Source organism: Sinohyriopsis cumingii, chromosome 19 (assembly GCF_028554795.1).
Source record: "Sinohyriopsis cumingii isolate HCF-2022 chromosome 19, ASM2855479v2, whole genome shotgun sequence".
NCBI classification, from domain to species: Eukaryota; Metazoa; Mollusca; class Bivalvia; order Unionida; family Unionidae; genus Sinohyriopsis; species Sinohyriopsis cumingii.
In genome coordinates, this window is record NC_142979.1 from 17,262,258 (window position 1) to 17,274,536 (window position 12,279).

The 12,279-nt window shown below is 36.7% G+C and overlaps 1 protein-coding gene across 2 annotated transcripts in view; it reads left to right on the plus strand.

The window, feature by feature from the left end:
* The window catches only part of LOC149775200 (protein unc-13 homolog D-like), an 85,489-nt gene that overhangs the window by 59,931 nt on the left and 13,279 nt on the right, over nt 1-12,279 (plus strand). For both annotated transcript variants that reach the window (XM_089943937.1, XM_089943936.1), the window contains exons 20-24: nt 1,926-2,207; nt 3,378-3,518; nt 10,384-10,416; nt 10,876-11,034; nt 11,502-11,589. In XM_089943937.1, coding sequence (XP_089800063.1) covers nt 1,926-2,207; nt 3,378-3,518; nt 10,384-10,416; nt 10,876-11,034; nt 11,502-11,589 — 703 coding nt within the window. The remainder of the gene's footprint in view (nt 1-1,925; nt 2,208-3,377; nt 3,519-10,383; nt 10,417-10,875; nt 11,035-11,501; nt 11,590-12,279) is intronic.

Here is a 12,279-nt window from a genome sequence, read left to right on the forward strand (position 1 = left end):
CCTTGAATTAGCTCATTTTACTAACTCCAATACTAAGGTAACTTCTTTTTTACAGCAGAACTCAGTTGTGGACAAGAATTTGATAAATGCAGAGGCGTTACTTACCAAGTTCTTAATAGAACATGGACTACCCCTAGCACTTTAGTGGTAGAAGACTACAGTGACCCTTTTTTCAAAAAAATGTTTCTTGATTCCAAAATTGCAGAAAATATGCATGTGCAAGAACAAAATCATCTAATAATGTTTGGTGTTTAGCAGAAAATACTACACTTAAAATTGCAGAAGCCATGAAAATTTGGTCATTTAGTATTGCCACAGACAGGAGTAGTGATTATGATGACAAAAAGTTGTCCTATAGTCTGTAAGAGACTTTGACAGCAGAAAAGGGCAAAGTCAGATGGCTGTTCTTTCATTGCCAGAATTAACAGTTGATTCCACTGGAGAAAACATTTTTACCTTGCTTGATAATGCTTTGAATAAACCTAGTTGGCAGAACTGTATGAGGTTTTCAGCTGATAATGCATCATTGATGACTGGAATTCATAAAGGAGTTGCATTCTATATTTTGAAAAATGTCTCCATCAGTGTACATATCAGGTTGTCCCTGTCAATTAATGCACCTTGCTGCAGGAAAGGCTGCCGATAAATTAGAAGGAGAACTCATGAAGTATCAAGTTGGCATTCTACCTGACAACGTACTTCATGCAGACAGTTGATGAGCAATGGCACCTTATTTCCCAGCTAAAAGACCCAATAACTGGAAGATATAAATTTCCTCAGCTTTGTCAGGTTATGAAAGGAATATTGGTTCTTTACGATTCTAATGCTGACTGTGTGAGATTGTTTAGTATTGTTAAAAAAAATAAAACTGAATTCAGATCCAGGCACAGTAACCCAGCACCTAGTGCTCTACTGGTGTGCAAAACATTCATAGTCTCAGCTGGTACAAAGTATTTTGAGAGTCTGTTGCTTTTTAAAGCTAAAAGTGCTACATATGAAAACTTGAAGCAGTAATTGACGTTAAAAGTCCAGAGGAATAAATAAATCATTTTTGGCATATGCTCATTGAATTTTATCATGTTATATTTAGATTACTCTTTTTCTGCTCAGATTACTCTTTTTGTCCACTTTGTTTACACTTTTTCCTCACCAGGGGTTGGCATATATGCATATATACTCACTTATAAGCCAAGTCCAGCTGCAGACAATATAGATTCTGAAAAGCACCTGCAGATCAGGGTCTATGTTTTTTCTACTGATTACTCCTAGCAAACTGTACTGGGAAGTTTTTAGTTGGACTCTTTTATAAATGTGTATATACGGTAGTATTTTATAGCTTATTAGTCATTAAGGCTCTTAACTGCATGACCTTCAACCTCAGTTTTTGAGTCCTCTAGAGGGAGTACTCGTGATTTACTCAAACCTGCAGTCATTGTGCATGCAGTTCACTTGTAACTAATATGGATTGATTCATTTACATCTGCATTATAGGTGATTTAATGTTCAGTGTTGTATACTATGGGCAAAATGGGACATGGAATGCATCATCTACCAGGCTCTGACTGCCTTTATTTCTCACCTTGTCTTTGTATTTAAATAACATTTTGGTGGAAATTTAAAACTGTGTTTTGAACATGTATGAATGCCTTTTAGGGGTCAGTACTGGGAAAATGTGTATGATAACTTAGCTTGTGATGCATTGGGTGATATAGATTTACTGTACTATCCTATCCCCAGGTGTCTTTGAATTCAGGGACCTGTTGAAATTTACTTATTTAAGCGGAATTTCAGGGAAAATAAGAAAATCAACACAAATTATATAATGATTTGGACTTGAATTATTATCTGGCTGTGTCTGAAAATTAACTAGATCTGACTACTTTAAAATGAGTTTCAACATCTGTATTTATTTTGCCTTGCTTCAGTTGTGCATCACCATTAACAACATAGAACATGTACGCCAGTACCTTGAGGAGCTTCCCAAGTTGCTGTGTTGGGATTCAGTCAACGTCATAATGTCTGCTACCTATGAGAGTGACAAAGTTGGTGATCAGGTACTGACTGTTCTGCAGAGGCTAATCAGCACCACCAATTCCGAGATCCACATGAAATGCAGACTGCTGACTCAGCAGATTGTCGAAAAGATGAGAGTGGAGATGGACAAATGCATTGAAATTTTCACAAGGAAATCTCCAGAGAAGGCTTCAGTATGTATAATACCATTCCAGCAACTATTGTCCCATCATTTATGGAAACTTTGTGGACCATGTGATACAATCTGTTGTATACACGCATGCCTTCATGTGCAATGAAATGCAACAAATTCTTCAACATCATTCAAAATAGAAATGTACGATCTGATTTGGGATGGTCAGTATATGGCACAGCAGTCTGACTTCTGTGACCCACCCCAGGCAGGATATTGGGATATTGGGATTGGGTAGTGTAACCAGGAATTTGGTGGGTGGTGCATAATCCTTACTTTATGAATTTGTGGAGAGAATGTTGGTTTTTTGCAGATTTGAGTAATAGAGTGTCAGCTAAAAATGTAAAAGTATCCTAATATACAATTTTCAGAATTAGCACCTGTTTCATTTTAAAAGAAGAGAATTCAGTGTTGCATAGATGTGATAAGGGTTTTGTCAATCATAGGCACAATCCAGCTGTAATAATTATGCAATGACACTCGCTCTGTCATCAGCAGGCTTATGTTAACATTACAGCCATTGATAAGCACCAAGATTTAGCCCAGAGCTGAATGAGCTACTTATTGATGGTGGTGGTCACTTTGTCCCTTTGTGTTTAATGCCATTTCTCAGCACATAATAAACTATACCTGGCAGCCAGTATATTTGGTGGAGGAAGAACCACTGACCCTTGGCAAGCTGTCTCACATACCCATGTTGGCTGAGTCAAGACTCGAACCCACAAGGACAGAGATGATATGTGAGTGATCTGTAAGACAAGTGCCTTAGATCGCTTGTGCACCTAGGGCCCCTGGGGTGGGACGTATCAGTGTTCAATTACATGATGGTACATATTGTTGTTACATGCAAAATAGCACCTAAAATTACTTTTGCTTTGACAAAGTACTTGTAATACAAATCATGTTGAAAAAATCCCTGATATAAACCAGTCTGCAACAAAGAATTCAGCTTTTTTCAGTCATTATATGTACACACTGAATGGTATATTGTGATGAGACTGGTGGAATATATACGTGCTCTACAAAAAAAAATCTATGAAGTTGATATAATTGTTTTAGAAGCCATTCATGCTTTTGTTTTTGTTTAAAGAGAATTGCCATAAATACAACAATAAATAAACCCTCTTTGAATTAGTTTAAGCAAAATGTAACAGTAAGTGATTTATTTCAGTCCGTGGACAGATTAATAGGATACCTTATTTCCAACATCAAGACTCTTAAGGAACAGCTGATGCCAGGGATCTATCCACTAATAATAGAACAGCTCTGGAAAACCACACTTGTCTCCTTTGACGAACAGCTCATGATAGGTGTAAGTAATCATTATTTAAATGGAACTTTTTAAAATTTACTTTCAAATTTAGGGATTTTTAGACTTAAAAAAAATAAAAGACCAATAGGGATTCTTTTACAGTTGCAACAGATTATTTTGAATTGATTTTTTTTTGTTGAGTTTAAGTTTTTGTGGTTTTGCAGTACTGTGTAATCTTTCTTACAAGTCGAGCCCTACTGCAGACAACATAGACCCTGATCTGTTGCAGCGTAGTGCACCAGCAAATCAGAGTCTAGGTTGTACTGATTACTCCTGACAAACTGTATAGACCGGGATCTGCTGGTGTTTTATGTAATGGCAGATATGGGTCTTTCCTAATGTTTGCAATTGGACTCATAAGTGACCAAGGTTAGGCCTACTTCCATTACTGTGCAGATCCAGCCTTTCACACCTTTAATTGATGTTCACATGGTCATCAGTCTTGTGTTACCAAGAAAAGAGCAAAAAGGTAATATCTTTGCTGAGACAAGTCAGACTAGTGTGTTCTCCCCTTGGATAGAGGGATTAGTGCCAGATCCCATAAATAATCACTACTGCTTAACACTCATTCTTGGTCAGCATGTTCTTGCAAGAAACTTTACAAATACCAAACCACTTTGTGCTTCTTTACCAGCGTAGTCATCTTCCAGAGTTTTCTCACCACAGGGAAGTATACTCCATTTTGTCTTTTTTAACTCACTTTGCTCTGTCACTGTCATGGCTGAACTTTCACTTCATATGTATGTTGTCTGCCCTATGGTGCTATAATGCTTAATAATTGCCACACTCTTTTAAGCTGTATGGAGTGTCATTCAAACCATACTTGTGATATTTGCTTTTCATGGTCATATCTAGATGGACAACAATCACAGCCAAGCACTTTACCAGGGTGAATGAGAGTCAAGAAGTACAAAAGGATATGGATGTCATCAGTATTGCTGCCAATGCCACTTCAGTCACCAACTTCCTCATACCTTGTCACATAAGGCACAAGGATTGCCTGTTTATGAAAGAATTAGGCAGCATGTAACATCTCAGGCCTCCTACACAGTTACACCCTAGATGTTGCCCACATTGTCACTATCTGATCATACCATCATGGCATGAGTACTTACTATCATGGCACAGACTTCTGGGCCAGTACAGACATGCTACATTGGCCCATGCTGACCCCAGTGTTGGCATGGTGATCATTCCTTTGACAGCCATTACTGGACATTGATATGAGACATCAGCTGACCCAGAACACATGCACCTCAACTCTGTCACAGCTTTCTACCACTTGTACTGAGCACAGAGATCTTTCTTCCTGGTATACTCAACAAACAGCAATCTACTCCCAGGCATGTCAGGTGAATCCCTTGATATGTCACAGATGCCCATTATTATAAGTACCAGATAGATTTGGTAAACCAGTGTCCCACAATACCCAGTACACTGGGCCTATGCAAGTATCAATGAAAAGCACTGGACAAGTCAGTCACCATTTGCAGCACTGATGGAGAACCAGTACCAGCTATTTCAGCTATGTATTCCCAAACATCAATAGCCATATCAGACTTTTGATGACACTCAAAGTGAACACTAGATTTTACTATTTCCCAGCATGGACAGACTCTCAGCCTCTTTCATTTTCACTGACAACCTTCTTTACCAGGTCATTGCAACTTTTTCAGGAGGATTGTTGAAAATGTACATATGTATGAACTAAGATCCATTTTGAAGAATAGTTTATATTTTCCTAAAGTTTTATAAGAAGAGTTTTGCTTTTTCTGGAGCCAAACCATGGAATTCCATACCACCTTATATCAAGTCAGCTGACTCATGTCAAGCTTTTTAAAAGCCTCTTAGTCAACATCTACAGAAACAATTGTTTGTATGATTTTTGTCATTAAGTACTACTGTTGTTTGTATGATTTTTGTCATTAAGTACTACAGCTCTTTAAAACTGTGTTACTACATGACTGCAATATTTTACACTGTTCAGTACTAATCTTTGTATGAATCCTGAATGTAGTATTGTACTAAAGGGGGGAATGGGGCAGTTCCCTTGTTCACCAAAACAGTCAATAAAAATTAAATTGCAGGAAATTCATTGGAGGGTCCATCAGTGTCACCCCAGGCACTATTTACCCTTATTATGCCACTGCCTGTTAAGCCTTGTGCATATATATAGTTAGACACACACACACACACGTATTGGAGCAAGCTGGAATACCAGACTTCTGATTTTTGTCTTGCCATGCCCAGATTCAAAGTCAACACCCTTTCATCCAGCTGCATATCCCTTTCCCCTTACACATCTCTTTTCCAAAGAATAACAAGGTAATCTGAGTGCCAGCAAATCCTGATTACATCTCTCAATGGATCAACAACTCAGCCTTTTAGCGGTTTGACAGGACCATGCTGCCTTTTCACTTTCTAAAATAAAATGCGTTCATGTTTCCCATGCAGACCTAGAGATGCTGAAACTACACACCATGCCATGCCAAAAAGCCTTCAAGAAAGAAAATATATCTGAACAATTAGTGGACAGGATTGCTCATAAAAATAAACCCAGTGCTCTGAAATCCTATGAAAGGATATTGAGTTTCATCCCAGTGCTGCAAACAGAGACAAATCTTTTCTTTAAAAGCTTATATACCAAAGATACCATATATAATTACTTGAAAGTCAAGTCAAACTGCAAGCAGCAATGATCCTGATCTGCTGTAGCATAATATGCCTGCAGATCAGGATCCATGTTGTTTATTCTACTGATTACTCCTAACAAACTGCATTGACCCAGATGATCTGTTGCATGGTGCGCTGGCATATCTTGGTCTGTGCAGTTTGCAGTTGGTCTCGACTTATAAGTGAGTACATACTAATGTCTTTGTGTGACTTTTCAAGGAGAATATGTTAACTCCAGTCACTTTCAAGGGCTGCCATTACATAATTTCATACACATTTTACTATTTTGGAATGGAAGACACAGGCAGGCACAAAGACCTCTCCAACTTTCTAGACTGTTTCAACTTGTCTCAAGCAAAGATCTTGACTGTATGTTTAGAATGGAAGTTACTCTAGGTTTTGATATGCTTGAATAAGGCACCCTTCAAGCCATTATCTGGAGTCTCTCAGACTTATCTTTCATACAAGACCTTCCTAGTCATTCTAGCTACAGAAGAAGATTCAATGAGAGTCACACCTTGTTGTTTGACCTTAACTATCGGCAGTTCCATCTTGATGCCTCTTATGATGACTGTTGTCATTGCTAAGAACAGGCATCCACTTGAGAAATCATTATTCCATCTTCAAACCAATGTCTTCTTTGGACCTTTATTCCAAGGGGCATCTACAGGACCCCACCGAGACACTGAAGAGGCAGATTTTGTATGGTTTGCCACCCAGAGAGGTATGGTTTGATATTTCCACCAGGGATTTGTTGTGTTGTAAAGTCAGCCTAGCTTAGAACAGTTGCCACTTGCACAGCAGTTGAGCAAAACAATTCCCTGCCTTATATCATTCAACTCATTGGCTGAAGGGCCAAGATGACATTCGTGAACTTTTGCATCAGAACCTTGCATCACAGAGGGATCAATTCAACATGATGGGACTTACAGAGGCAACACAACAGACTACCTTCACCTTAATAATGATGTCATTTAGCCTACTTCCACTGGATTTGTGGGAACAATACAATAGCCCATATCCTACATGAGACTTTAAGCTGTGCATTGACATGTGATTACAATAGCCGATATCCTACATGAGACTAAACTGTGCATTGGCCATGTGAATATACCAGCCTTTGTCTCACATGAGACTTTAAGCTGTGCATTGTAGATGCGATTATATTAGCCTGTATGTCACATGAGATTTTGAGCTGTACATTAACAATGTGATTACAATAGCCGATATCCCACGAGACTTTAAGCTGTGCATTGACTTGTGATTACACCTGCCTATATCCCACATGAGACTTTAAGCTGTGCATTGACATGTGATTACACTTGCCTATCTCCCACATGAGACTTTAAGCTGTGCATTAACAATGTGATTACAATAGCCAATATCCCACGAGACTTTAAGCTGTGCATTGACATGTGATTACACTTGCCTATATCCCATGAGATTTTAAGCTGTGCATTGACATGTGATTAAACTTGCCTATATCCCATATAAGACTTTAAGCAGTGCATTGACATGTTATTACACTTGCCTATATCCTAGATGAGACTTTAAGCTGTGCATTGACATGTGATTACACTTGCCTATATCCCACATGAGACTTTAAGCTGTGCATTAACAATGTGATTACAATAGCCAATATTCCACGAGACTTTAAGCTGTGCATTGACATGTGATTACACGTGCCCATATCCCACATGAGATTTTAAGCTGTGCATTGACATGTGATTACACTTGCCTATATCTCACATGAGATTTTAAGCTGTGCATTGACATGTTATTACACTTGCCTATATCCTACATGTGACTTTAAGCTGTGCATTGACCATTTGATTACACTTGCTGATATCCTGCATGAGACTTTAAGCTGTGCAGTGACCATGTGATTACACTTGCCTATATCCCACATGAGACTTTAAGTGGTTCATTGAGCATGTGATTTCACTTGCCTATATCCTACATGAGACTTTAAGCTGTGCATTGACCATTTGATTACACTTGCTGATATCCCGCATGAGACTTTAAGCTGTGCATTGACCATGTGATTACAATTACTATATCCCACATGAGACTTTAAGTGGTTCATTGACCATGTGATTACACTTGCCTATATCCCATATAAGACTTTAAGCTGTGCAGTGACCATGTTATTACACTTGCCTATATCCTACATGAGACTTTAAGCTGTGCATTGACCATTTGATTACACTTGCCTATAACCCACATGAGACTTTAAGTGGTGCATTGACTATACGATTACAATTGCCTATATCCCACATGAGACTTTAAGCTGTGCATTGACCATGTGATTACAATTGCCTATATCCCATGTGAGACTTTAAGCTGTGCATTGACCATGTGATTACACTTGCCTATATCCCATATAAGACTTTAAGCTGTGCAGTGACCATGTGATTACACTTGCCCACATCCTACATGAGACTTTAAGCTGTGCATTGACATTGTGAATATACTAGTCCATATCCTACATGAGACTTAATGCTGTGCATTGACCAGGTGATTGCAGTAGCTGATGAGACTTTAAGCTGCTTCACATACATTAGGAGTTTGGAGACAGGGCCAATCCCAGGGTAAGGTGGGGGGGGGGGGAGCCGTCAAAACTCCCTCTGCCTCTTAACTGTTATTCTAACATATTATGATCAAATGACATTATGTTAAGTAAAATGTTTTATTTTGGGGGGGAAGGAGGCAGGGGTTGAGAGTAATCCAAAGCTTTCCCCTTAGTTACATCCCCAGAATAGGCTGCACATCCATTCCAGTAGTAACTTGATTCATGCGATTCCTCTATCCAAGAGAGACCACTCTTCTCTGACTTCTGTCTTGGCAAGCAGATGACTTTTGGGGATTTTTTAGCTTGCGATGGCTTTGATTAGTGACTGTGCTCCTAATCTATTATAACATATTAACTATTTTTACAAGAAAGATATATTGTTTGAAAGATTGGTTAAAAAACAAAATGGATATATGCTGTCACACCTTGTCACCAGTTTGTAGGAAGGATTCGATTTGCTTTTGTTTAAAAGGAATGTGAAGTGGAAATGCCCTTTTACAAACATTTTGGAATTTGTAGTCTCAAAGTGAATCATAAAGGACTGATTATATCCAATTTTATCATTATTACATGCATATATTTTAGAAAACTTGATGATATTTGCCAAAACTTGATGCTTGCTGCTGTTATCTTAGAGACATTTTATTGATGACATAATGCATATTTGTGGATAAGTTTGGTTTTCTTTATTTAATACATGTCAGGGTATAAATTTCTATTTTTTCATTAAAAACCCTTGTATATAGATGCAGATGGTTTATAATTTCTTGATTGATCAAAATTTGATCGTTTTTCCATATGACACCTTGCCAAAATCAGAATGTTTTTTTAAAAGTCCATTCAGAAATGATAATGCATTTTTTTCCCATACAAAAATGGATCAGTAAACATTTTTGAAAATAATTTTTCTGCAGCTGCATAAGCTCAGTTTCTGATAAAACATAAATAAATTAAACTGCAAAAAGTAGTTATAAAACATTCTCAATCATTTACAATTACATGCAAATAAATTTTATACATCTCACTGTATCACAAAAAGACCAGATCAGCGGGAATGAATTTAGCACTAAATTGTGACTGAAATTGATTACAGTTATTTTAAGAGATTAATTGGTTATTTCACTGAAAGTGATTAATCCTCAACCAAACTGACTTATCATAACAGCTCTAACTTACTGTATATGCTCATTTATTAGTCAAGTTCAACTACAAACTGCACAGACCTAGATCCGTGTGTCACAATACATTGGCAGATCTGGCTCTGTTCAGTTTGTTAGGAGTTACAGTAGAACAAACAACATAGACCCTGATCTGCAGACAGATTATACTAGGGTAGGTGAGGATCTTTGTTGTTTTGCAGCTTGACTCGATTTATAAGTGAGCGTATATGGTATAATTTTCTGGGACTCATACTACTACATATGAGAGTTCCAAAAATAATTATCCTTGAATGAAATCTTGTATATACAGTATAGGTTACAATGTTTTAATTGGTCATGAGAAGAGCATACAAAGCTCTTGATTTTAGATTCCCAAGAATTCTTTTAGATTTTGTCTTTGTGTTTTTAGCTTGCTTACCAAATGGGAAAATATATTTATAGAAGGTTTTCAATATTTCAGCAACAGCCAGACTATTATATTCAGATGCAGCAGGTATGTGTTATAGAAATTACCATCTACACAACTACTTTTCTTGTTGGAAAGCAGATTTGTATTTACTTATTTATGGGACTGAATTCATAATGCTGAGATGTGGCACTGGTTTGATATGATATATAAAGTTATCATTTTGTCAGAGTATTTTGGTAGTGTTTTAGAACTGGGTTTAATACTAATTCTTATCAGTATTTAAAGAAACAGTTTAGTTGCATTTATTTGACTTGAAATGCTGTCGTATGAAAAAAAAAATGGATTTGGCCACAAGTCTAGTTTGACAGATTTTAACTTTTACTGATTGTTCCTAGTAACATGTCAAACTAATTAGCAATAGTCAGATAAACCATGGTTCAGTTTGTTCGAAGTATTGGCTTGGCTATTGTGTTAATAAAACTTCAGGTTATAAATATTTTATCATCAAAAAGACATTTCACATTTTCTAATTATTTTTCTCAGCATCTTCGTGCCCTGATGGCATACTTTATGCGCAGTGGTTTGCATGATGACCAGATCAATTCATTCGAAAACAGCAAAGTTAAGGAGCGACTTGACCTGAATTGCATGCAGTCGGAAGATCTGATGCTAGAATATTTCTCAAACTTGGCAGTCAAAATGGTAAGTAAAAATAGAATTCTCTGTTTTTGTACAAGCTGAAAGATGTTTCCTCAGGAATTAAAAGAAGCATAGTGTAGGTATGGATAAAAGAATTGACCTAAAAGATTACCAACAATTCTCATTCTCAAGCTTGGACACAACTCAGTATTCTGATGGCTAGTTGCTCATTGATTGACCACAGGGCATTATAAGCTTGATAATTGAAACCTCTTTACACTTGTTTCAGTTTAACAAGATATCTCATCTTGGTACAGGATATATTTTTGAAGTTTCAGTCATGCTTCGTTTTAGAATCGCTGTTTTCAAATGAAGTGATATTGCAAAGAAAAAAGTATATAGAAAAAATAAGATAAATAAATGCAAAGAAGAAAAGAAAGAAAAAAATATCCTGCTTGTAAACCTATCTTTAAATTTTTTTTCTTTTCTGTGTTTAGAACTTTCAAGGATAGTATTTCAATTTTTTTTAGACGACACCCACAGAATACTATGGGCATCTTGCAATAAAGGCAGCATACATGGAGGAGACAAGGGGAAATGTCACTATATTTATCAAAGGTTAGAATTTGGATCATTGCATTTTGTGTATACTCTCTCTCTATCTTTGTCTGTTTCTCTCTCTGTCCCCTGTGACAATTTAAACAAAACCTAACACAAAAAATGCCAGCATAATAATTTAGATTCTTCCATGATTTAATTGCATAAGCAAAAACAATAAAAACCAACAGCATTACATTTTGCTTCACTTGTAGCCATGTTAATGAAATAATGCCATAATATTTACACAAGATCCTAATTGAAACTTACATGTACAAAAAAATTCATGTCTTTAAAAACCACAACAAGAGAAAGTTGTTAATGCAATTTTGCATAAAAGATTTGATATATACTTAACTCTGCTTCTTAAATAGTGCTGACATTTTATTCACAATATTGAAGCATTGTGAAAATGGAATAGTACCAGCTGTAGATGGTGAAAACAAACTTAGAATGCAGAGCAAATGAACAATTAATGAAAAATGAATGGAAAACAAAGAATGAATGCAAAAAGAATGCAGAATGAAGACAAATGAAATGATGAATGCATTTTGAAGACAATGGATAATGCAATCCAGGCTCAAGGTTTTCACACAATACAATGTGTAAATGCTTGTATCTGTTACATTTTTAGAAACAAAATGCAAAATAAAATTTATTGTGCTATTAAATCTGCAGCAATATTCTTGCATTTATTGTGGCTACATTTTC